This window comes from Zosterops lateralis (genome assembly GCF_965231275.1).
Source record: "Zosterops lateralis genome assembly, chromosome: 19".
Taxonomy (NCBI): domain Eukaryota; kingdom Metazoa; phylum Chordata; class Aves; order Passeriformes; family Zosteropidae; genus Zosterops; species Zosterops lateralis.
This window is the reverse complement of record NC_139779.1, coordinates 2,029,676-2,056,791: the sequence shown is the minus strand read 5'-3', so window position 1 is coordinate 2,056,791 and position 27,116 is coordinate 2,029,676. Positions and strand designations below refer to the sequence as shown.

At 39.1% G+C, this 27,116-nt stretch overlaps 1 protein-coding gene across 5 annotated transcripts in view; it reads left to right on the top strand.

The window, feature by feature from the left end:
* The window catches only part of USP32 (ubiquitin specific peptidase 32), a 64,957-nt gene that overhangs the window by 24,148 nt on the left and 13,693 nt on the right, over positions 1-27,116 (top strand). Inside the window, exons 4-17 of one of the 5 annotated variants that reach the window (XM_083875098.1) lie at positions 302-420; positions 3,354-3,513; positions 10,944-11,075; positions 12,489-12,596; positions 13,378-13,493; positions 14,527-14,589; positions 16,063-16,146; positions 18,459-18,520; positions 18,631-18,733; positions 20,359-20,404; positions 21,641-21,816; positions 22,516-22,656; positions 24,307-24,424; positions 26,916-27,070. In XM_083875098.1, coding sequence (XP_083731224.1) covers positions 302-420; positions 3,354-3,513; positions 10,944-11,075; positions 12,489-12,596; positions 13,378-13,493; positions 14,527-14,589; positions 16,063-16,146; positions 18,459-18,520; positions 18,631-18,733; positions 20,359-20,404; positions 21,641-21,816; positions 22,516-22,656; positions 24,307-24,424; positions 26,916-27,070 — 1,583 coding nt within the window. Of the gene's footprint in view, positions 1-301; positions 421-3,353; positions 3,524-10,943; positions 11,076-12,488; positions 12,597-13,377; positions 13,494-14,526; positions 14,590-16,062; positions 16,147-18,458; positions 18,521-18,630; positions 18,734-20,358; positions 20,552-21,640; positions 21,817-22,515; positions 22,657-24,306; positions 24,467-26,915; positions 27,071-27,116 lie in introns of those variants that run through there. The other 4 variants (XM_083875097.1, XM_083875096.1, XM_083875095.1 and 1 more) reach the window with 4 other exon arrangements.

Sequence of the window (27,116 nt, the reverse complement as noted above, 5' to 3'; positions counted from 1 at the left end):
AAGCCTGATGGTCTCTGTATGTGGGCAGAGCAAAGAGAATGGCATTGATAATTTTATTTTTTTTAAAGAAATCATCTGCCTACTGACTTCTGTTGTTTTGTCTTCTCTGTTAATCTGACTTGATGATACTCATTTTCCTTTTGATTACAATGGTAAAAGAAAAGGAAGATCTCGACCTAAACCTTGTGGGCCTATATTGAACTCAGATCAACCTAAGTCTTTAGTCCTTAAGTTGTTGCTCAGCCTTTGACATTCTCAGCCAGTTATAAACTTTAAGAGATGTTTATTTCTATTTCCTCAGATATTTTCAGCCTCTTCTCTAATGAATCTGGGAGTTATGTTGTCCGTGAGGAGATGGAGAAGATGCTGCATGTGGTTGATGGCAAAGTCCCAGAGTCACTCAAGAAATGCTTCTCTGAGGTTTGTCATGCACCTTTTCTCCTGTTATATTTACAAAAAAAAAAAGTCAAGATTACATTAAGTAGCTTCTTTTTCATCCTCATGCACGTCTGGGAACAAATTGACCTTGTTTAAATAGGGTAAAAGCTCTTTTTTTTTTTTTTTGTGTTGTGGTATTACATGTAATTTCTATTGATGGGAGCAGTGTTTGGTGTATAAATACAGGCATTCTCTGTGCTGAAAAAAGATCATTTCCCAATGGTAATCATGTCATCAGGTAAATTTAAATACTAATATTGCTGCTGGGAACTTAGTCATTAGTGTGAATATTTTATTGCAAGCAGGGAAGAAATCTAGAACACAAAGCTGAGAAGAAAACAAATCTGCAAATCAGGATTTAAAAATGCCTGACAGCAGTGGTTGCTTCAAAATAATAGTTTTGTATTATTGCTTTTTGTATCATTGTTCCTGTCAGGAGCTACAAGATTTAATTATGCTTTGGGTTGTTTGAGAGATGTAATCTTTATGGAGCTTGCTGAATTCCTCCTCTAAAGCAGGGTATTGGTACTTTGCTGTGTTCATAGATGATTCTTGGACTCCAGGGATCCTGATGAATTTTCAGGTTTTTTTTTGCTTGGTTTGTTATCAGAAGACTAAGACCAGCAAAATGGAGACATCACTGTACATTCCTCTGGCAAAAGGATTGAGCAGATTGACTGGGAAGCTTTATTTGTGGCTATCAGGTTACTTAATTACTCGAGATTTTATTGTTCTGTGTTGGAGATAACTCTGGCTGTGGGCACTGCCTGAGCCAGGCTCTGATGTGGCCCTGGTGTCCTTTGGAGGCAGTGATTGCATTCCTGAGCCCTGGCTGGGATCATAAATCCTGAATCCACTCCAGCCCAGCTTCTGGAGCTGCCCCACAGTGTCATTTCCTGATTTCCCATCAGTGGGGTGTGATGAATTGCACCCCACAAGTTAATTGCACACTGTCCAAGAAATCCAGAAGTGCTTCATGAAGCCTTGCAGGAAGATGAGTATCAATCTGAGCTTCAGAGCATTTTTTTTTCCTGTTCAAGAAAACGCTGCATATTGATTTTTCTTTTAAAATGAAAATAGTGTAATAACCCACTCAGCAGGATTTACTGGGCTCTTAATCATCCACGGTCATTGCTGGAGAGTGAGAAAGTTTAATGTTCCTGCTGTGGGCCTTCCTGCCTACCTTCTGGAGGATGGCTTTGATTTCCAGAATGATGTTTATAGGTACTTCTGTTCATCAGAATTATTGCATGTACTCAGCTAGAGATAGAAGCTTTAGGATGTATCTGAGTTTTCATTTTGTTTCTGAAATAAAGGGGGGAAAAAAAATCAGTGATAACTGCATTGCTCGAGTTCTATCATAGTTCAGCTGTAGTTATTGCTTGTTTCAAATGCTTTCTTCCTCCTGTCCAAAGTTTTTCTGCCCCTCTTCATTGCCCTTCCAGGGGAAATTGGAGTTTTAATGACCCAGCTCATGCTGCCTTTACAAAGAGCAATGCAAAAAGTAGAGGGAAAAGGTGGAACAGGGGTGAGAAAATGTTCTTTTCTCTTGGTCCAAAGTGTTGGAGAAATGAAAGAATAAGAAATCAAAGTGAGGGTGGGCAGGCCCTGGCACAGGGTGCCCAGAGAAGCTCTGGCTGCCCTTGGATCCCTGGAAATGTCCAAGGCCAGGCTGGACAGGGCTTGGAGCAGCCTGGGACAGTGGGAGGTGTCCCTGCCATGGCAGGGGTGGCACTGGATGGGCTTTAATGTCCCTTCCATCCCAAACCAGTCTAGGATTTGCTGGATGAAAATATAAAACTCTTCATAGTCTAGAAGAAGAGGCATAAAAAGAATGAGTATCTGGAACTGAAACAATCCCCTGCAATGGGAATAGGAAGCAAATGTTTCAGCAGTGCTGGTGATGAACCATTGGAGCAGCCTGGCAAAGGGAATACAGTGAATTTTCAATTTTCTGCACTTGGCAGTTGCAGATAGTCCGTGGCCAAATGCAAATTGTTGGATTCTGTAGAGATGTAATTCAGTGAAGTTTAATGGTCTGTGATATGAGGGGAGTTTAAATAATCAATGACTTGAAACCTCTTCCACTTTGCAGACCCCTGTTTATTTCCCCTGGAGATGAGAATCTCCATATAATGAGTTTGTCTACTGATAATGGGTTTGCTTTTATTTGAGGTAGTTTTGTAGGTCCTGTAGAAATTAGTCTGCTGATCCCTATGGTTTCATGGCCACAGCTTGGCAAGGATTCAAATCAATGGTTTAAACAGCACTGAAATTCTGTGAATGTGTATATTTTATGTATTTCTGATCAGGGAGCTCCAGGAGACAGAGAGTGAGCAAATCCTGGGAATGTCATGGTCACATTTATGCTCCAAGCGTGAGTTTTGGTCAGTAGAAGCAAAAAAATTCCACATGTTCCTGCAGTAATTAATCACAACGTTAGTTATTCCTAAATCTCATTTTTTTCTGTGTTGTTTGTATACCTGCACAGATAAAAGTGTTTATGATTTTATAGCACCTGCTTTTATTTTTTGTGCAGCAGAGCTGGTAGCTATAATAATACATTTAAATTCATCAAAATAACCTCTGCTATTTTGAATTGCAAGTAACCATTTTTCTTTTCATCCCTTTCACCTGATGTTCAGGGTAAATGAGTTTCCAAAGGCCACATTGAGTAGGTGGCTGAAATGCAGCGAGAACTGAAAGTTAATTTCCCTCCCATTGCTGTTTCAAAAGGAAAAAAGGAAAAACAGGCATGGCTCCAAGCAGAAAAAATTACATTAGCGCTTATTTTTTTTTTTTTCTAGGAGATTGTCCCAATTTTTTTTTGCTCATACAGCTGGATGATTCCTGTTTACTGGCAGCAGTGAGAGAAAAAAACATCTCCCATTTTTCTATTTTTTTTTTTCTTGCAGGGTGAGAAGGTGAACTATGAGAAGTTCAGGGTTTGGCTGCTGCACAACAAAGACGCTTTCACCTTCTCGCGGTGGCTGCTCTCGGGAGGGGTCTACGTGACCCTCACTGATGACAGTGACACCCCAACCTTCTACCAGACCCTGGCTGGAGTCACACACTGTGAGTAAAGGTGCTTCTTTGTGCTGCACATCTTCACAAAACCTGCCAGAGTTCATGGGCAGGGTCTTTGTGCATTGAATCTCCCTCCTCAGCTACATTCAGCTCAATGAGAGAAATTCCTTCTCTGAGCTCATTCCTTCCTGTGGTGTAAAATGTTGTGTACAAGGACACAGAGTTGTTATTTTTAAGAGATAATAATGCTGAAGCTACAACACTCCTATAGAAGTTTGCTACCAAGCAAGCTAAAACCAAAAACTGTCTTCTGAAGTGGTTGGCTGGTAATACTGGGTTTATTTTTGCTTGTAAAACTACTGAGAGAGTTGAGAAAATAATATTTGTTTCAAAAATAAGTGTTACCTCTTAATTTGCTTCTCCAGTAAAATAAATAATATTCCTGGCATGTGGTAGAATTAACTAAAGAGAAACATGTTCAGGAATTGTCTCCAGAGCAGAAGTGTTTCCTTATGTTTGTGTTAATGTAAAAGAAGGAACAGCTGGTTTTGAAATGAAATCTAAAAACAAAAAGCTGATATGTACCAGTGTAATGCAAGCATCTATTCCATCCCTGAGGATCCCTGGGAGGAGGAGATGTCAGGGGTTTGAGCAGTCTGGGTGTGTTTTATGTGTTCCCCTTGATTTTCCTCACTGGTGCCAGTGTGGCTTTGAATCCTCTAATGGGTGAGTTCCTGGAATAAACAACACACCCTTTTTATCCTCTTGGTTTTAAAGAAGGGCACTCAAACTCTTCTCTGACCGTCTGAAATGAAAATGCAGGATGAAGTCAGGAGTTTATGAACAGGTAATTTATTTGCATTACATGAAAGGCAGCAGGAGACACTGAGGTTACAGAAAACCACAGAATATTCTGAGGTCTCATAGACAAGGCAGAGAAAGAGGAATGTGGAAAAAAAACCCCAAACCCTCTGAGTGTTCTGGAGTTCAGCTCTGGGAAGGATCTTCACCTCTATCAAACTGAGATCTGCTCTTTTTTTTTGCTTTGAAATTGAAACTTCCAGAAGAGTTTTTACTGCTTTTCACAGAAAGTTTTTTTAATACTGAAACTGAAGAATTAAAAAAAAAAATAAATTTAACAGCTGCCGTTTTAATAGATTTTATTTCATATTTATTATGGTTCTCACTTCTGGTTTTGATGTCCCTGTCACTGGTACCATCATGTCAGAGCTGGGATGGAACTTTTCAGTGAATTCCAGAAATTCCTGGAGGTGATGAGGTGACTGTCACAGAATTGGAAACTCCATGTGATAATTATGTTTGAACCTCTAGATAAAAATAAATTTTATGATTTACAACAGTGTAGGAATCTCATCCAACAGATGCAAAAATAAGGAAAATATAAGTGCTCGAGCACTTGGAAGTAATTTCAGCCTAATCAGGTCACTCTAAGGAGTAAGAAATTCAGTACAGAAGTATTTTTAACCCAGCTGAATCTGTAAAACCTGTTGAAGGCTTGTTGATATATTTTATATTAAATACTTTAATATTAAGATATTATTATATCAATAATTATCATTAATATCAATACCATAATATTAATATTTGATATTAATGTTACTATAATATTAATATTTGATTTTAATATTTTTCCTGGAAGAATGGTTACCTTTGGAAGGACCAGGAAGTGAGACCATGTTTGGTAAACTGAGGCAAACACCAGAATCCAGAGAAAGAGGGAAACCTTTCCACTTTCTTCTCCTGCAAAATACCAAGTAATTTGTGCCACTCACTGGTGCACTCAGGGATTTCTCAGTCCTGCTGCATCTCCTGGCACAAACCTCCCCTCCCCAGCCTTACCTCACACTCTGCTGCCCATCCAACTTCTTGGACAATATGTCAGGGCCATAAAAAAATGGCAGTGATAAAAATAGGAAAAGTTATTCCCTTTGATTTAGAAACAGCCCCCATTTCACTGCAAGGCATCAGTGACTCCATTTAAATTTGCCTAATGAGCCAGGCTATCAGGGAAACAAAGGAATACTAATTTTTCCTTTGTAAATAACATTTGTTTTGGTGTGCAGATGACTTTAATTACATTTCTCAACACATAATTAGAAATGAAATTTTAAAGTTACAGGAAGTTGCACACACTTGCTGCTTTTAATCAAATTTGGTTCCGTTTCACTTAAATCAGGAATATGAATAATTTTATTTGAAAGCTGCCAAAATAACTGGCCTTTGTTCCTAAAAAAAGCAGTTTCAGGGATATGGATTTGTTTTACACCTGAGGAGTGACCACACAGCAATAATTTGGATTTTCTCAGTTCTATAGTATGATCACATACATTTAAATTTATTTAATATCTATATTTTTGAAGCCATCACATTGAACAGCACTATGGTGGAGCCTGTAAATCCCACATTTCTGTCACACTGACTCAGGGAACACCTCATTGATTCCTTTCATTTGGCTGCAAATGTTTTTTGTTTTTTTTTTCTGCTGCAGCATAGGTGCTGGTTGCCTTTTTAATGTGTCATCTTGGCGTGACTCAGTATCATGTAATGGGCTGAAATACTCAGATTTTCAGCCCTTTTCCACAGGGAAGATAATTCTGTTCATCAGCTTGCTGGTTTTGAGCTGACAGAATGTTTAATTTGTACTTCTTTGTCCCCCAGTTCTTGTGTCACCGAGTTCTGATTAAATAACACCCAAATTCCCCTATGAATGGGGTCAGAAAAATCCACCTTGTTCTTTCTGACAGTCCCTCAACCCACCGAGGTGCAGTTATGACTGCAATCAGTACAAATAATTCTATTTTAGAATATCCATTTCTCACTCATTTAGTACAAGCCCTGGATGAGCAGGGATGGGTGGTGGAAGTGGAAGAGGCAGTTTTGGAAACGGCACAAAATCAAAGCTGAATATTGTGGAAGGAGCAAGTTGGGATTTGTCAGCTCTGTGGGAGGATGAAGAGGGGATCCCTTTGCTGGCATTAAAAGGTTGGGTGTTAAATTCGTGTTCTGGAGCTGGGGCACCCACTCTGGGATGTGTGGAAGCCTCTAGAAGCCACTCCTGAAGATTTTGGCTTTAGGGGAGCTTTTAAGGGCTGGTTTCGTTGTGTGCTGCCTTTCCCAAGTGTGGCTTGGCTCCTGAACATTTCCCAATCTTCAGGAGTGGCTTCTAGAGGCTTCCACACATCCCAGAGTGGGTGTCCCAGCTCCAGAATTTAACACCCAACCTTTTAATGCCAGCAAAGGGATTCCCTCAGTGCATTTTCCCATCATCATCCTCCCACAGAGTGATCACTTGTGCTGTTATCACCTCCCTGTTCCGACTTTAAGGCACAGATAATCCATATTCTGCTGGATACTCATCTCTGACACACACACGGATCTCTCTTAGCCCAGGTTTTAATATCCCCTTCCCCACGTGTTTGTTTTTAATTAGGAAAAAACACAAAGATGAAAGTCTGTCAGCAGCCCAGGCCAATAAGTAAAAGCCTCGGTGTCACTTAATCTGTATTTTGCCACTTGTTATCCTCTTAGTTCCAGGCTATTTTATGTCTTGCAAAGCAGCTCTGAGCCCCAGAGTCTCCTGGGGGTTAATTTGCAAGCCACAAAGGAGAGTTTTTTTTTAGTGAGGAGCAGAGTTTGGTGGCTGTGTTTGCCATGAAGAGCCCTCCCTGCCATCAGGGGACTGCCTGGAGCACATCATGGTGAACAGGAGAACAATCCAAGTGCTGGTAAAATGTTGGGAATATGGTATGTTTCTGCTGCTGTGAGCCAGACAGGATTGTACCCATAGGTGGGTAAATATGGAATTTTATCATCTCTTGGAATACTTAGTGACTTCTTGGTCCTATAAAGAATTGTAATAAGCAGTGGATGAAATGAAAACGTCCTTTTAAATTTGTTTTCTAAAGCAGGAGATTATTTATGGCTTTGTATCTATGGAATATTTTGTGGGAACGGCATTAAAATGTAACATGAGGGTTTAGTGTTTATGCACCTGCCTATTGATCAACGTTCTAAATTAACTCATTTTTAGTAGTTTTACAGATGCTGTTTTGATTTGAAAATGTTTATTTGTTCTTCCTTTACAAGGAGACTGTGCTTCAGTTGTACTTATTATCATCTTGATTATATTGGTCCAATTCTTAGAGAATTGAACCAAAAAAATAGTATTCATAGATTTACAGATCTGAAAGTTTTTTATATTTCTACTGGGCAAGTGATGAGGGAGACATAAATCAGCCTGTGGTAGTAAACTGCTTAAATTCCTCAGGTGTATTTGTGACCTCAAATAATCATATCATGTCTTTAATTACCAAAATGAATAATTACTTGGCCTAGAAAGCCTGTGTGTCCTGAGGTTTTGGCCTATATTGTGAATATAAACCAGATCTTTTTAAGTAATCTGAATGAAAGCCCAATTTACACTTTGATGTGATTTGAAGAGACATTAAGGGGGAAAAAGTATATATTTTGAGAAGATAAAATCCTTTATCTGTGCAAAAGCTCTGTGGAATATGGTGTTTTGTCATGCCCATTGGTGTGTTTGGGTATTAAGTGCAGTGTGCCTTTCCCATGCTTCATTTAACTTCAGTAACAAATATGATTATGTGGATAATCATAAATTGCCAGAGATTTCTTTTAGTTTGCACTCATGGAGGAATGGATGGTGCACTGCATATCTTGAGACTGATTTACAAGATTATGTGCAAAAAAATATCACTCTGGAGAAATCAAATTATGCAACAGCTGCTGCTCAGCTGCAGTTAAACTTCCTGTGCTGCAATCCAATAAATCCTGGTCCCTTTTTATTCACTGCAACTGGAGCACTGGGCTGCAGTTTGTTATAACTGTGAATGAGAAATACTCTTTTGTCACATTTTTGCTCGTGCCTAACCTGATTTGTGTAAGGCTAATCAGTGCTAAGAATGTTATTTACTACTTGGTTTTACTTTCTCAAGTGCTTGGCTCTTGTGCAAAAAAGTCAGAGCACTGGGGCAGGAATAAAAATGTAACACTTTGTGCTGACACTTATCAGCTGTTCTTTTCAAGGTGATTATTTGGAAATTTTCTGTCTTTAAGTGACCATGATGTCCGTGAACAGAAACACAAGATGATTTCTGTTAACCTTTATTTTCTGAAATGAAATAATAAATCAATGGAGTTACCACTGTAGAAGTACAATCAAAAAAAAAAATCATAATACAACTGACTTCTATGAGTTACATATATAAGAATATAACATTCTTGCAATTCTTAATTACTAAAGACAAATATTGCACCTGCCAGAGAAAGGGTTCTGCAGATTTCCTCTTCAGTGAGGACAAGCTGAGCTTCCTGCTGCCTTTTGAGTATTCTCAGTGTTGCATCACTCGAAGAATGAAGTGCAGCTCACACATTTGTTATTCTTCCTACTTACAGAGGTGGATTAAAAGGAAGCAAAGTGATTTACATGGTCATGCACAAGAGGACAGAAATAATGCTTTTGTGTTTGCTAAGGAGAGCAGGAAGGTGGAAGTGGGATTCCTGTAAATGGCAGCACAGCCTCCCCTCTGCCATCGTTTGGGAAGGGGAAACTCCTCACATCTCTGATATTTAAAGAAATAACTCCTCTATTCCTCTTTCTTGATTTCTAGTAGAATAATATTCCTTCATAAATTTGCATTTCTGCTTCCTCATGGATTAGGGACAGACTTTAAATAGGATCTGTGGGGACAGATTATGGGGTAATGGCTTTAAACTGAGTGTAGATGTGAGAGAAAAAGGTTTTGTGATAAAATGATGGATTCCTCATCCCTGGAAACATTCCAGGCCAGGTCGGATGCTGTGGAAAGTGTCCCTGGAGGAGATTGGGGTGACCTTTAAAGGTCCTTTCCAACCCAAATAACTGTGTGATTACACCCCAGCCAAGAGCCAGGGGATGGTAAAACAGACCAGGGGATTGATCCATCTGGGAAGGAGGGGGAAAGGAGAAAAAAAAGGAGTTTTTCTTCTGGATCAGCTCCTCTTGTCCCTGTGTGAACACACAGGAGCTGGGAATGATGCCCTGGGGAGGCAGGGCTGGGGTTGTCACCTCTGTGGCTGCTCTGAAGGCACACAGCAAAGGAACACTTGTCACTGATGTCACTTCTCCAGCTGGGCTCTCTAAAAACACCTTACAGGAAAATTCAAAGCCCTTCCACTCCTCCAACTCCAGATATTTAATTCAGATTTTTCCACTCTGGGTAAGGAGTTGTGTAAGTTTTTTGGTGCATCATCATCTGATGCTCCTGCTGGGTGCTCACAACAACTTCATCCTCATTGCAGCTTACCCAAGTTACTATTTTAATTCAATTACTGCCCCTAATGACACCAACGGGGCAAAAAAATCAATAAAATTCCAATTGAACACAACTTTTTTTTAGGCGAAGCCCTTGTGTTCTTAAGCCTGACAGGATTATTATTGTTTCTGTGGACTAAACCAGGCCAAATAGCTCAAGTTAAACCTATTAGAAAACTGGCTTGGATTTAGAGGCTCAGAACCATCTGGGAATGAGATCACACGTAGTGGTTCTTAATATAGACAGCTCTGTCATTGCAGATCTATTTGAGAACCAATTAATTGGCACTGAGTGACCTAAAGCACTGTTGTGACACACTTGCATATGTAAAAAGGTTACAAGTATTGTTGGGCAGAAATTTAATCTTTTTTTTTATTATATATATATTTAATTTCGAGGATAAAGCATAAAGAGAGCATTTGTATAGAGTGTTTTGAAGTTTTGAAGTTTTTCCTTTGGCTGTTTTTGTCTATCCTTGCTTAGCACTTTGTTTTGTTTCTTGGATTTGGGTTTTTTTCTATTTTTAAATTGCTTCTTAAGTTCTTCTGTATTGTAGGTTTGAGTAACCACTCCTCAGTGTTTACTGTAAATTAAATAATTATAAATTATTCTATAGTGTACATAATAAAATTAAACAAACTGTTTTATATTTGGGAAAAAAATAATGCTGAGATACAACATTTAAATGCCACGTTAAAATTTAGTAACTTAGTTGTATTAACTTATTAACTTAGTTAACTTAGCTGTAACATTATTAACTTAGCTGTATAATTAATTAATTTAATTATTAATTTATTACTGTATAAAAATCCTAAAAATTTTGAAATAGGAGTTTTTAAGGGCAGCCAAGTACTACATAATTCTTTTCCATAAAAGATCTGAGATTTATTATTTTAATGCTACTTCACATCTTTTTTGAGGATTTAAATACTGAAACCCTTGAGGAAAAGAAGACACTGCAGATTTAATCTGCCTGTTAAAAGTCACCAAAAAGAAAACAGGTGAAAAATGAAGAGGCTCTAACAGTGGGAAAAGTGAATTTCTGTGATGATGTTATTGATGGTGAACTCCTCGATGGGGAATAGATGAGAGGATTCTGTGGACAAAGGAGGTAATTTTGGTTTATTTTTGTTGATTCTGCAGTGGAAGAATCCGACATCATCGACCTGGAGAAGCGTTACTGGCTGCTGAAAGCTCAATCCAGGACTGGCCGCTTTGATTTGGAGACGTTTGCCCCCCTGGTGTCCCCCCCAATCCATCAATCCCTGAGTGAAGGTATGGGATGGGCTCAGTGAGGAACCTCTGCTCACTCACAGCCTTTCAAAGTCTCTGTTCTGAAATGTCCTTTGAGCTGGAACAGAAATAATTTCACTGAGTTCTGAAAAATGAGAAAAACTGAGAAATCTCATTGTTGGGAAATCTGGAATGCTGGAGGAGGTGTTGCATTCTTATCAGCTGGCAGGAAAAATGTCAGATTTCATTTGGAAGTTGCCCTGTAGTTGCTTAAATTTTTTTTTTCTTATGATTCTGTAAAGACAAACTGAACTTCTGGCCCTGGATGAGAGAACATTGAGCATTTTTAAACTGCCAAATGGGAGTTTCAGCTATTAAATGACTCAGTGTGTAAGTTGTACCATGGAGCCAAAGAAACACTCCTCCCTAAGAGTGTAAATGAAGGAAGATTTTTATTCAGGACATTGTTAGGTTGTTATTTCTACTGACAACCAAACTGGTCTGTCCACTTGAAGCCACTCTGGTAATAACTGGAGGTTGCAGTTTTGCCGTTTGCTGCATGACATGAGGACATTCAGGGACATTCTTGCACCTCTGCACTCCTGGAGTGACAATTTTTTTTATTACCAAAAGATTTGGCTTTGCTGATAAGTGGCAGCAGTAAGTAACAAATCTGCAATGGTAAAAAAAAATCACAATTTATGTCCAGTTCTGCAGAGATGTATCCCCACATCCTTTTCTTTCTGAGTGTATTTTATCTACTTAGTGATTTAAACTTTTGCACAGCTGCTGTGGGGAAACCTGAATGGTTTCTGACCATTCTTTCCTTTCTGTAGAGTCATGGTTGCTAAAAGAAAATAAATTATGGTATAAATAATGCTGAATAATTTGAGCTCTTAAATGCTTTGAAGGCTGAAGCTACAGCTCTTAAGGGCAAGATTTGTAGTGAAATTCAGTGATTTCCATAGGAATTTCTGAATTTCTGTCAGGCACATTGGAAATTCTGGCCATGCTGGTTCAGCTCTAAATCAATCATTACAAATCAAACATTGCAGTGAAAAATTCAGTGATTTCCATAGGAATTTCTGAATTTCTGTCAGGCAAATTGGAAATTCTGGCCATGCTGGTTCAGCTCTAAATCAATCATTACAAATCAATCATTGCGGTGAAATTCAGTGATTTCTGTAAGAATTTCTGCCCATGCTGGTTCAGCTCTAAATCAATCATCACAAAGAGGGTGTGAGGAGCTGTTCAAAGTTCTTCATTCCCTCCCCAGCCCTGGATCAGCCATCCAGGAGAGATCTCATTCACCTCTAAATGCTCTTAGCAGTGCTTAATTGCCTTTATCACCTTTAATGAGAATAAATGACCAGTGTTTGTGGTTGTCCTTGCCCCTGTTCCCCCCTGAACCCCTCTCTCAGGTGCTGTAACAGGAGATGCTTTTGTGCTTTGCAGGTTTGTTTAATGCTTTTGATGAAAACAGAGACAATCACATAGATTTTAAAGAAATTTCCTGTGGGCTCTCAGCATGTTGCAGGGGACCCTTGGCAGAGAGACAGAAGTGTAAGTATGCAAAATTTAATTGTTAATTTAGGAGGAGTTTTTTCAGTTTGAACAATTAGGTTTAGTTGTTTTCACCTTTTGAGATTGTTTTCCCACTGAACAAGTCTGTGAAAGGTGACTTTAGAAGTTAAAAACAAATAGAGGAATTTTAAATATAATGATTTCCTTTTATAAAGGGATGATTAAACCTAATTCCATGTATTTTACAGCTTATCAGTAGCTCCATGTAAATTATCTAACTGGGAAAAAAACTACATTTCAGTATTTTTACAGTGTTCTGCATTTTGAGGCAGAAATGTGTATCTCAATATAGAAAGTGCAAACACTTAGCTACTTATTATCTATAATAGAAAACAAATGTCCTATTTGATTGTCTTGTGGTAAATAGCATGTTGTGGCTTTTCACTGCCCAGTCCCCAGCTGGCTCCCTGCAAGGTTCCTGTGTTTTTCAAACAACTTTTTGTTCCCTTCTTCTCCTCCAAAACCACATTGTTGCAACTTCCAAGCTGTAATTCCCTGGAAATTTCTGGATGCACATATATCCCCTGCTACTTCCCATCAGCAAACACAGCAGAGGATTTTTGCAGGAATTTGAGTTTATTAAACACAGCTGCTCCCATTTCCTCACCTCCACAAGTGCATCCCTCCCCACTGAACTGTCAGCACTAAATCAGGGGGGCTCTGCAGGCTTAGAGGCTGCAAGGAATAAAGGAAAAAAAAAAAAAAAAAAAAGATTTATGGAGTGGTTCTAACAGCAAAGTCATTCCCTTTTTTCCCTCAGTTTGCTTCAAGGTGTTTGACGTGGACCGGGATGGGGTCTTGTCTCGCACAGAGCTCAAGGACATGGTGGTGGCACTTCTAGAAGTGTGGAAGGACAACAGGACAGACAAAATACCTGTGAGTGGGCTCTGGGGGTTGGTTTCCTTCTGTTTCTGTGGTGGTGTGGGTTTGGTTTTATCAGTTTTATGTATGCATTTGTTCCTTGATTAAGTTCATTTTTATAAGTTATAATGGTTTGTCCCATGCCCCATGTCCCACCCTCACTGGTTTCACCCCAACCCCAGTTATGTGTCAGTCAGAAGTTTCCCATCCCCTGGGTCTTGTCTGTCACTTTGGGGTCTCTCCCAAAAGTCTGGAAAGTTCCAGGAAAAACCCCAAGTGATTGGACAAGACTTCAACTGTCTCCCCACCCGAGTTATTAATTTGTTACTATGTGTGTCATTTATTCAGAGAGCCCTTTGGCCCCTGATTTGTCCCCAGTTAAACCCATCCCTGAGTTCCTCCCCCCAATAAAAGGTGTTGCATTGGGGGGTTCAGAAAGATTCTTTTCCCTCATTTTTCCCCCGTTGCTGCTTCTGCTGAGGGGTGTCTGCTGGGGCAGATCCCCTGATGAATAAAGCCAGCAGTTAAATTAACCCAGAACAGCCTCCTCTTTTTTCTTGCCATCGTTGCTTCACTCCTTCAAGCAAGAAAGAACTCACAGGGGTCGGTGAGGTTCACCCTGCTACCGAGCTGTGCCCCCTTTACTGTTGAGGTGTCAGGGCTGGCCAAGGCAGAGAAAGACACCTCAGCATGTTTCCTCAGCCTTCCTTCCAGAGGAGGAATGTACATCTTGTTTGGGGGGGCTCAGTGAGGTGCAGGCTCCCCCCAGCTGGGGATGGGGACACACAACTGTCCCTTCCCTTGCAGAGCTGTCACCTCCCCAAGCTCAAAATTTGCTCAGAATGTGTTCCTGCCCTGCCCAAATCTCATTGATTTGTCTATAATTTATGTTCTTTCACATAAAGACAGGTACAAAACCACAGCTTTTTGTCTGGGAGCCTTTGGTTTGAATTACTGAGAGTTCCCAGCGTCTCTTACGGTTTTATTTTTATTCCGAGCACATTCTGCTGGGAGACTTTAACTCTGTTTTCTAATCCTTTTGTTGAAGGAGTTGGACATGAGCTTGTCTGAAATCGTGGAAGATATTTTACATGTGCATGATAACACAAAGGTAGGAATTTGCTGTTCTTTCCTTGTCATTTTTATAGCCCAGTATCTTCAGTTTATTTATAAGGAAGTGCTTTCTTTAGAGCAGAGATGTGTCAATAAAAGAATCTTTTTCAAGAAATGTCAGCTTTCCATTAAAATTTACCACGTTGTTCTGCGAAAGAAAGAACATGTTTGAATTTTATAAGCCATTTTAATACTTGAAGCTAAACCCAAAATGAAATTAATTGGAAGCCTTGCACAGTTTGCAAAGCTCTGCTGTGCATAACTAACACCAGCTTTAAATCTGTTCTGGGGAAACTGTTCTTTATTTCCTGTTAAAATTGATCTTAAGAGAGAGTGCAGAAGTTTGTCTTGTATTTTATGCTGTGTCAAGACACATTATCCTCCTGTGGAAGCAGCTGTCATGACACAACAGAAAAATCTTGGTGGTTTAAATGTAGCTGGGTGTAAATCTGTAATTATCTGTAAGTCTCCTCCTTGCTCTTTGGAAATAGGAAATTTGGAGAGAGCCACAAAAAAATATTGTGGAAGTTGCTTCTACTATTTCATCCTCTGCTTCACTAATTGGGAAATGATAAATAATTTATGAAAAACTATAAAGAATGTCTAGAAATGCTTAATTATGTGTTTGGAATAGTTGTCTTGCCTGCTTGAACTCCAATAACAAACTGGTGGGCAAATACTTTATTGTAATTTTTTAATTGCCAAACCAGTGGAAATTGTGGCTTCTCTCTGTTTCATCCTTTGAGGTTTTTACTGGTTGGCTTCTTTAAAAAAGAGTTGTTTATAAGCAAGTCCTGATTCCACAAAGAGTTAAAAAAGAAGACTTCAATCTTCAGAATATTTTTCTAGTTGCATCATCAGTGTAGTGCTGCAAAGAGCTGATGGTGCAGTAATTACATCAATTATTTAACCTCTTTTCGTGTGTTAGCTTTGACCTGAGTGAACTCTGGAGAAAATGCTCTGTAAAGAGAGGCAGAGTGACTGCCAGGGCTGGAAAATTGGCTCTGAATTATAAAAAAATACCAGATTGATCCCTTCACTGGGTGGAAGATCCCTCTGACATGGTCAGTGTTCCACCACTGGCACTTGGAGGTGATGAGGAATTGCTGGGGTTTGTGTTGTTGGGTGAGATCACAAGGATTTGGTGACACAAAACTGGTTTTTGCCACCCTTTGGTGGGTGTGGAGTTGGGTGCCGGTGATGGACACTGGGTGTGAATAATTCCACACTGGGCACTGTCCACTCTCTGTATTCTCAGAGCTCTTCAATTCTCTAACTTGCCTGTGTTATGCTAAAACTGGAATTCTTTTTTTTCCCTGGATCAAATTCTATTTAAATATTGCTAGAAGCCAATCTTTATCCAGTCCCTTTTTTTTAATGCCTTTTATGAGGCAGGTAATGAGTATTTTACCAGAATCAGGTTTATCTTTTGATGTTTTTTTCTTTCCCTTTTCTTTCTCCTCCCTTCCAGCTGGGACACCTCACTCTGGAGGACTACCAGATCTGGAGTGTGAAGAGTGCTCTTGCCAATGAATTTCTAAATCTGCTATTTCAGGTATGTTTAGGGGAAATCTAAGGTTGTAATTTACAGTAATTAACTGCTGAGCTTTCTGCATGGCCATGAAGTGCAGCATCAGCATTTGTGTGCACAGGAGGGGATGTGGCTTTGAGCTCTGGGCTGCCTTGGCAGGATGATTCTGTCTTTGATTTGTTCCTTGCAGTGCCTGGAGATGCCCAAAGCCTCATCTGTTCAAGAGAACCTGGTTCACTGTTCACAAAATGAAATTTCCAGTGTATCAGCAATTACATTTTCCATTAGACAAAGGCTGTGTTTGAAATGATTTTTGTGGCAAATCTTTGCCAAGAAAGTAACCCATGGATTGAGAGAAAAAAAAAATAATCTCAAATTCTTTCCCTTTATGTTTTACAACCAGTTTCCCTTTCTACTTTTTGTTAAGGCCCTCTAAGGTACCTCTCATTGCTTCCTTAATGAAGCAGTCCCGGAAAGCTGGGATATCCTATCACTGTTCCCTTGCAGAATCTGAGGATTAAGTGTGTGCTGAATTGGGTTTTAATTGAGCTTGAATTGGATTTTTCTAAATCCTTGCAATCCATATTTCAGCTCTGGCTCGCTTTGTGCAGAAAATAACCCTCAAAGAGTGTTTTCATCCACTGCAGTTTGTTCCTTACCTGGTTTCCTTTGAGGCTGATACTTGGAGCTTAAATTATTATAATAATAATAATCCTAACTGGCCTGTGACTGCTTTATAAATTACATTTTGAATGATGCTTTCCCAAGAGCTTCAGGGTGACTGAGTGAGAATATCCTGAGGCCACCAGCTCCACCACAGCTGGAAAGAGTAACACCAGAAAGTTCCTCAAATTCATTTTATCTCCAATTACATCATGTTTGCTGAAGTTGCAACCTTCTCCAGAAGGGCCTGTTTTTATTTTTGGCCTGTCTGGCATCAAATATCCCCCTCATAACTAAATATTGATGAACTAACAAATATCCCTGCAATCTTGACAAAGAATGACTTGAGATGTAATAAATCTGTTTTAATGCTGATTACACATCACCAATGTTGCACATTGCTCATTGGAAGTCTCATTTACAATGTTTTTTTTTTTTTTTTTTTTCCTCTCCTGGCATAGTTGCTGTGTTTTCATTTTAGATTTTAATTTTAATTTTTTTTTTTTTTTATTTTAACAACTTTATCACGTAAAGCACAGAGGGCAGAGTCTGCCATTGATTTATCTGGGCGTTTATTTGAGGTGTCATTTGCCTCATCTGCAGAGAAAAGCCAAATACTCTGAGTGGAAAGCTTGTCAACAAATGGGTTTGTTTGCAGAGGGGTTGCTTTATCTGAAGAATCTCATTTTAGCTCAATGCCACACAAATTTAAAAAGAAACACCAAACCCAGCTGTGTTGTGTGTGCTGGAAAATCTGTTGCTTCCCCCCTGGCTAATGGCCTTTGTTTCATTCCAAATGTGATATGGTCTCTCTCCCTGTAATATAAATTTAAATAAGACATCTTAGCAGTGATTAGAAATCTCCAGCTGAGATACAAATTGATAACCTCCAAGGAGAAATAAGGCTGTAACTCATGGGGTGAGCAGCAAAACCGTCTGGGAGGGTGGAAAAGCTGTCCCTGCCTCCCCTGGGAGGATCCTGAGGATTCCTTCCCTCCTCTCCTCATTCCCTGCCCACCTTTACTGGGACAGGAGTTATCTGACACTGGTTTGTACTGGGAATAAAACCCCACCCAGGCCAGGAGATGAATGGGGCCTTTTCCTTCTGGGTTCAGCTCAAAACTAAATTAAAAAAAGAGGAATTAAAATAGCAGCTTTTAGAGAGTGGCCTGAACTTTGCAGAGTGGTTTTGGCATGGTTTGGGTTGGTTGCTCTGCTTTGAACTTCTCCCTCAGCCTCTTCCAGTGCTGGTTTCCCTTTCAGTCCTACCTAGAACCACTCATTCCCAGTTTTTCCCTTTCAATCCTACCTGGAACCACTCATTTTCAACTTTTCCCCTTTCAATCCCATCTAGGACCACTCATTCCCAGTTTTTTCCCTTTAAATTCTTTTAAACTTTTAGTTCATCCTTTTCCAACCACCTGCACTCTCCCAGTTCCTCATTCCCTCTTTCAGTCTGCTTTTTTCTTCACCTTAATATCTGTGTGGCATTTCACATTCCTGGTGCTTTATCTCAACACTGGGAACCAAACTGGGAATTCTCACAGCTCAAAAGATTTTTTTAGTAGTGATTTACTCAATTTTAAGTAATTTTGCTCCAATATTAAATGCTGAAAAGTCTCATCTGAGTTGGTTTTTTTTGCCTGTTAATAAGAATTTCTTTCTTTCTCCAGGTGTGTCACATAGTTTTGGGACTGAGACCTGCCACCCCAGAGGAGGAAGGACAGATTATCAGGTGTGTGCTTTGCTCAGGAGCTTCAATGACTTTCAGATCCACTTTTTAGCATTTTCAAAAGACCAGGAAATTCCCTGTTTAAGCTAAAAATTCCTGTTTTCTCTGTGCAGAGGCTGGTTGGAAAGAGAGAGCAGGTATGGCCTCCAGCCAGGGCACAACTGGTTTCTCATTGCCATGCCCTGGTGGCACCAGTGGAAAGAATATGTCAAATATGTAAGTAAAATAATAATAATAATAATAATCTATACTGAATAAATTATTTCTTGTCTTTCTGAATGTGTTGGTAGAAAAAAAACAACAAACCAATGTGGAGGAAATGACAGCAGAACCAATAATGCTCAGAATTGAGCATCTCATGTCTCTTGGTGGAAAAATAATTGTTCTGCTGAATCATTGTTATGTGGGGAGCTTTGCTCTGTAATTTCATTAAATTCTCATCTCTTGCATCGTTTCTGCATCTTAAGATATTTTTTTGAATAAAAACCATGCTCACAGGAGAATTTCTTTCATGTTTTCTGATCCATTTGATAATCAATCTGCCCACTTTAGGCTTGACTTGGCTTGGGCCACAAATACACTCTGAATTTTCTGGATGAAGGAGGAAATTGGAATTATTTGCTTTAGAGGCAATGACAAAAAATAGTCTGATACCCAATCAAAGGAGTCCTGCTAAAACTTTATAGATACAGGGTGCTCTTTAATACACTTTAATTGAAATATTTCAACTAAAGCACCACTGAATTGTACAAAGTACAGAACGTTTAATAAATCTAATAAAATTTAATTGGAGAGATACATTATTTGCAGGCTAAACAAGTGAAATAAACCTCTCAAAAGAGTTTTTGTACCCACATAAATAATCACCGAAATACTTGATTTGTTTTATAAAAACAAATAGCTGAAAGTACTGAGAAAATTGTGTGCATTAACTAACCTTGTAATGACCATTATTCTTTGTGCACAATGGCACCAGGCCATTGCTCACTGCACTTCTCAATGACAAATAAAAAAAAAAAAAAAAACAAACCAGAATTTCTGTGAAAATGCTGCAGGTTTGAGAAAAAAAAAAAAAAAAAAAAAAGTGATTTTTTTTGTTGTTGTGCTTGCTGTTCTCATTTAGACATAATCTTCAAATATTTACAGTCTGTAATTACAGCTGTTTAAAACCAGGTGGATTTTTCTGCATCTAGGCAGGGAAAATAATTTTGGAATTCTGGCTCTGTTTATGGTTTATTTGGTTGTTTTAACAATCAAACAGTGGAATAATATATATATATAATATATGATATATATCATATGTATATCATGATATATATAATATATATATCTCAATAGCAGAATGGTTTATTTGATTGTTTGAACAATCAAACAGTGGAATATATATATCCTATATATCATTTATTTATCATTATATATCATATATATATTGTATATATCCTGATATATATAATATATATATATCTCAATAGCAGAATGGTTTATTTGATTGTTTGAACAATCAAACAGTAGAATATATATATCATATATATCATTTATATATCATTATATATTTCATATATATCATTATATATATCGTATATATAATGATATATATAATGATATATAAATGATTATATATATCAGTAGCAGAATGGTTTATTTGATTATTTGAACAATTTTGGTGGTGTTTATTTCTGCTGATTTTTTTTTGTTGATAAACACAGAGAACATTTTTTCCTTCAGCAAATCTCGTGCAAAATTGGTCACCGAACTGTGAATTTTTTTGTGGCTGCTTTGACTGAAACGTCTTTGATTTTGAGTGATAATTAACATTTTTCTCTATTTTTCCCCAACTTTAGGATGCAAACCCAGTTGTGATAGAGCCTTCATCTGTCTTGAGTGGAGGTAAGAATCCCCTGGCAGCTGCTGCAGCCAATACCCCAGAGCAGGGAGAAGACAAAATGGGAGGTCTTAATGACTCCAGTGCACCAGAAGAAAAGTTTTCAGATAATATTTCCACTGCCTCAGAAGCCTCAGAGTCCAGCAGCAGCAGTAAGCATCTTATTTCCTTGGAGGGTTCGTGTTAGAACAGCTTTTGGGAAAAGTGCATGGACCACCCCCCAGCCTGAGAGATAACACAGCTTGGATTTGTAGGAATTTTTTTTTTAGGATTTTTTTAGTGTGTGGTGGGTAAACACAAAGTCTGGTTTAACAGCACTTCATCTGTTATGCTGGGATTTATTTCCAGAATTATTTTTGAGGGTTTTTTTTGTCTCATCGTTGATTTTCTGAGTGGATTTTTCCCCCCACTTTCCAACGTTATTTCCAACTAAACAACATTAAGTTGTTTGAAGCTGGTTGATCTTATACTCTGCCATGCAATGATGGTAAAAAAGAGGGAAAAAACAGCAAAAAAACATGAGGAAAAGCACAGTTGTGGTTTTACAGGACAAGTGATTTAAATTTGCATGAGTTTGTGCAGATCCTAAGAGCCATCTTTGTGAAAAAAGAGATTTTACTCCAGATTTTCAATGAGTTCTTGTGAGAACTGGAGATTTTTTCCTTGTGAGGCAGCTGAAGGTTGCATCTGATATTTTAAAATCACAACTTCAATTGAAATTAGGTAAATTGCTGTGATTTTTTGGGTATAGGGGTTGGGGTAAACAAAGGACAGAGAGAGACAAAGCTTCTTTATTTTTATTTTAATTGAAATTTCCATTTAGTTCTGCATGACCAAAGCAACTTCTATAAGAATAAATAAGAATAAATCTATTTTCCTTTCCAAGGAAAAATAAAGCAAGGCATTGTTGGATCTATCTTTTAAGAGTTTGATATTCAAACATCCAGATAACAATTTAATACTCACCACATTTGCTCCTGCAAAGCTGGTTAGGCTGTTTCAGAGCTGTGTTTGTGTAATCACTATATAAAAGATGTAAAATATATAAAATATAAAATGATAAATCCCTTTCTGAGAGATAATAGATGGATCCCTCTGGAGGTGGAGGAGTTGCATGTTTCACTGCAGGATGAAGGGCAGCAAACTGAATACTTTTTAAAACAAGAGTGTAACTCATTCCTTTGTGGTTTATGGGATCAAGAAGTGAATAATTTCTGTTTTTTCTCTTTCCCTGTGCTCAGACACTCTGTACCCTGGCAGCCCAGGCTCTGAGGTGAGCTTTGCAAGGCAGCACAACACTTCAGACAACAACAACCAGTGTTTCCTGGGATCCAATGGGAATTCTCTGCTGCAGCTGAACCCCCAGAAACCGGGAGCTATTGATAACCAGCCCCTGGTGACACAGGAGCCAGTGAAGGTGAAGCATATTTTAGCTCTCTTTCATCACAGCTTTTTTATGTTGGCTTTTTTTCAGCTTAATTCTGAATTAATGCTGTTCTGTCACACAGCAAAATTTAGGTTTCTTACTCTTCTTTTAAGAAGGGAAAATTGTGTTCTGCTTCTGCAGCTACTCTTGTGTTTTGTGAGAAAAGGGAACATTCAAAATATTCTTACAATTGGAAAGGTATTTATGAAAAGGCATCTTACTGCATTAAAAATAAAATACTTTGATAATCAAACACTTGAGCATTTCCATCTAAATATGAATTTACTGCTGTTGTATAACAATATAATAAAACAAAATGGATAGTTTTTGCAGTATGAATGCAAATAGAACATGAAACACAGAGCAGCAGCATCAATGCTGAGCAGAGATGGGATTTATTTCTATTCAGAGTTGTTGGAGTAGGTGACACAAAGAGCACAAAACACATGAATTTTGTACTGCAGAAGCTTTTAGAGAAACAGTAAATAATGAGACTTGAAAGTTAATTACTCTTACATTTAACTACCATCTCTCAGTGTGAAAAGCAGCTGCTAATTGTTACTTAGAAGTCTTTTAATAATTAAAGAGCCTTCTGTGTTCATGAACTAAAATCATTGTGGCTGTGTACTAATTTCTCCACTTGAGATGTGACGAAAACCTCTTTTTTGTTTGTTTGTTTGTATTTTAAAGGCTGCATCATTAACTATGGAGGGTGGAAGGTTGAAGAGATCTCCACAGCTGGTGGAAGGAAAGGATTATGTCATGGTGCCAGAACCAGTCTGGAGAGCACTTTACCACTGGTATGGAGCAAACCTGTCCTTGCCCAGGCCGGTGAGTTGGGATTTTTTAGACATTTTGAACAACCAAATTTATCCAGTGGCACGAGGTGTAACCTCTTATAGTCACCTCCTCCTTCATCTTGTGTCTTGAAGAGCAAAGTGGGGAAAAAAGCAGCCTCCAGACTGGCCCTGGAGGGAAAGTTGTGGATGTTTTTTTGTGGATGTTGTGGGAAAGCTGGAGTTTTGCAGCACAATCCCAGGGGGTTCTGGCAGCAGGGCAGAAAGTGCTGCTGGTGTTTGCTAAAAGGACACAAAAGTAAATCTGAGGTCAACTTAAAAGGCTTTTGCCATCAAAACTCTCATCTTAAAAAGCTGTAAAATGAAAAGTGGGGACACCTGCAGCTCTGCAAACCTGTTCCTTCTCTCTGACAATTTTGTGGAGTGAGGGGAAGGCAACAATTGCTCCTTCAGGTTCAGCCTCACAGAAACAAAGTTTGGGGAAGAGTTTAAAGCAGCTGGAAATAGGTGAGTCCAGGAAAGAAAACAGGCCAAAACTCTGCTCTGTCAGAATGGCTCCTCCTGGGAGCTGCAGGAATCTCCTCACTTGGAAACATTGGGAACTTTCTCTTCAATTTCTCTTTTGAGTGTGTTTATTCCACAGACTGGTCGGTTTGTTCTCTGTCAGGTAGTCCCTTGTAGGAGATGCAATTAAAAAAAAAAGGATGTGAGGGTTTTTTTGTGCTGGTAGCAGTAGATTTTTGGTGGTTGGTGGCACAAACATTCAGTGTCACAGATGGGAGAGGATTATCTCTACGATTTTTGACAATTTGGTCTGTTGGCTCTAGTGCAGACAATTATTTTACAGGGGAAAATCACTGGCTTCTTACCTCCTCCCACACATTCTCCATGGAAACAAACACCTTTCATGATCCAGAAAAGGCCACATCACTTTATACACAAAATAATGTGCTTTTTTTTCCTCTCAGAAAATGTCATCACCATTGTTTTTGTTGTAGCTGAAGTTGAACACTGTGGCACTTGAGTGTGGTACGTTCTTTCTCACAGCTTGAGCTGTTTTCATCTGCTTCACATGGTCACAAAAAGACTGAACATTCCTTCCTGTATATTTGGGCAGATCTAGGTGGCAAAAATCTTTGTAGAAACGGTGTCTGAAAAGCTGCAAAATGTGTGTTTGGGGTAATTTCTGTCAATAAAGCAAAAGTAGATTGCAGCCTGTTTGTGCAATATGAAGGTTTTAAGTCAATCCTGTGGTTCACAAAGTTCAAACCAAATGTCTTATCCTGCGTTTTGTCAGTTCTTTCAACAGCTGTGAAACTTTTATATTGGAAGTATTATACACTGAGTGGAATTAATGAGGTTCATTGTGGATTCACATATATTACAGGAATTAGAAAAAGATTCTTTCCATGGTGTGATGCAGAGAGTGATGCTGCACTAAATAAAGTGTTTGCTTTTGACAACCTGCAACCAATAAGCTCCAAAAAAAGTGCTTAGGAATCAAGAAATTGTCATTCCTGGGGATATTTGCCTAAAACCCCACGATAAGTTCGGATTCTTTTGTCTCCACATAAAAGAATTCGGTTTTTTAATAATTTAATGACTGAACCACTCCTATTCCTATTGCCATTCTCTTCAAACTTGCAAGATAAATCTCTAAAAGTTTTCCAAACTTGTTCTGCAGGTGATCAAGAACAGCAAGACCAACGTGCCCGAGCTGGAGCTGTTCCCTCGGTACCTGCTGTTCCTGCGGCAGCAGCCGGCCACGCGCACCCAGCAGTCCAACGTCTGGGTCAATATGGGTATGATGAGCCTCAGAATGTTCCCTCAGCATTTGCCCAGAGGTAACTTGAAGAATGCAGCAAGAACCACCAGCACCACCACCCCTCTCCCCTTGTGCAGTTTCTAGGCCAGCCCAGGCTCTGGGGGAGCTTTCCCTGTGCTGCGTTTTGTGCCTCCAGCTCGATGGTCCTGCAGCATCATCAGCATGATGGAGCATCCAGGGCTTTCCCCCTGCTCTCTCCTCAAAGGAAAAGGCAGCAGGGAGCATTTGAAAGACTTTCCTTGCCTTTTCCTCAAAGGAAGAGGTTGCAGGGAAATCAGTTGATTGCCACTGTTTATGGGTGAGTTGGGAGTGAGAAATGAGCATCATCGGCACAGTGGAGCATCCAGGGCTTTCCCCCTGCTCTCTCCTCAAAGGAAAAGGCAGCAGGGAGCATTTGAAGGGCTTTCCTTGCCTTTTCCTCAAAGGAAGAGGTTGAAGGGAAATCAGTTGATTGCCACTGTTTATGGGTGAGTTGGGAGTGAGAAATGAGCACTGCAGGACTGAACTGAAGAAGAGGCAGAGCTGGGCATTCCCTTTTTGGGACAGTGATTCCTGTAGCCACTGAAGAGGTGCCTCTGTGCCTCTCTGATAGTGCAGTGGCACAATGAATTCAATTAATGCTCAGCCAACTGCTTCTGAGTTACTTTGGGCAGCTGGGCTTTGATGCCCAAAATTGTTTAATGCTCTTTAGAGAGAGATGAAATGAATGGAATATGAAGACTATTATTTGACGTAGTTCAAAAAGACAATTAAATACAAACACCCAGCTAAAATCTGTTTTTCATAATTGTGGTGTTAATGCTCACCAAAAGATTGTACCAGAATAATCTTTAGGTTGTGGTTTCACATTTCAGCTGAGGTGCTGCAGGATTTGTCTGCAGTTCCCAGTTTGCCTCACACAAGAGGCTGGAAGGAATCCCTGCTGTTCCCGTTTGGACATCCAAATGGGATCCAAAATCCAAAAAATGGGTTCACTTGATTGCTGAAAATTCAATCCTTCAGAATGTGGGTAAAACCCTGGTGCAGATGCTCAATTTTTCATTCTTTGGTAGGATCTCAACCCTCTGTGTGGTCACAGCTGCCTGTGCCATCGAGCTGTGCTGCACAAAGTGCCTCTGCCCAAATTCAGCTTTCCTGCCTGACCTAATCCAGTGGAAACTGCTTTGTTTGGACAGCCTAAAACGCCCAAATTCCAATGAAGAGAATCTTCTCACGTGCCAAATTTGATCTTGATTTGGAATTACTTTGCACTGCACTAATTTGATTGTCCAATCTGTTATTAATCTCAGATGTGCTTTCTTGCTGTAATCTTACAACTAATCCTCTGATCCCTAATCTCAGAAAATGTTGTTTTCTTTTTAAAAAAAAACCCAAACCTGAGTACTTTGCTTGGTACACTGAAGCCAGACTGATGCTTTGCTGATTTATAAGGTATTATTTACTCTCTTGTCAAATTGCATGTGATGATGTAATATTGCACCTTTTCACGTTATACTGTTAATTTTATTGTAATTTTTTAACAGTGAAAACAGAATTGTGTCACTTCTCAGGCTACTTAAGTATCGCAGTTGCCCAGTTTGGGTTTGGCTGGATAATAAAAGCTTTTTATGTTTGTAAGGAGTGGGGAACTTCTGAATTTTTAACAAAAAAAGCTCAAAAAAAAACCTCCCTCCTCTTTAAAGTTGGTCTCATTTTTAGTGCAAATCTTTTATTTAAAGATGAGCTCCCATTAGAAAGAGCAACAATCTTGACCAATTAATTTGTTGTTGCAAATGTGAGCTTGTTGAGGAATTTTGGTGGAAATCCCAGGTGTCTTCACAGAATTTTGTTTTTAAGAAATTTAGTTCTTAAGAGTATTTCTATTGAGAGCTGCCAGACTGATTTCATTGCACAGAGCAGCATTCATCCCCACAGAAGAGCTGAGCCAAAGTCATGCTACTCCCAAAAATAATCAAACTGGGTTTTTTTTACTTAATTTTACTTACAACATATCTACAACAAAACTGTTGTGTTTTTTTTTTTACTTAATTTTACTTACAACATTCTGTAAGCATGTTAGAATATTTACAGAATACTCACAGAGTTCTTACAGAATACTTACTGAATTCTTTGAATCTCAAAAAGGAAATCCTTATGAAATTTTATAGTTCTTTATTTTGAAAATCCCCTTTGCCTCTCATACTGTCATTAAGAGGCAAAAAGAACGGTGAAAACTCGTAAAACTCCACTGATTTTTTTTTTATTTCCCATGAGAATCTCAGAGAAGCAATTTTCCAATAGGTTTTGCTAAGGAGGGGGAGGTATTTTACCTGCTTTGTGACAGCAAATTTGTTGTCCCAGTGGATCAATAACAACTGGGTTCCCACCTAACTCATAAACACGAGCACTATGAGTGTTAATACTTTTTGCAGAGAGCACACTCAGTGTGTAATTCTGGGTAAATAAATCCATTTTCCCACTGGATGCAGGGAATGTCCCTTCCCCAAATGCTCCTTTGAAAAGGGTCTTGGCTTACACTGGCTGCTTCAGTCGGATGCAAACCATCAAAGAGATCCACGAGTACCTGTCGCAGCGGTTACGGATCAAGGAGGAGGACATGCGCCTCTGGCTCTACAACAGTGAGGTAATCCTGCTTTTTCCCCTCCTTTTTTCATTATTTTATGTGTATT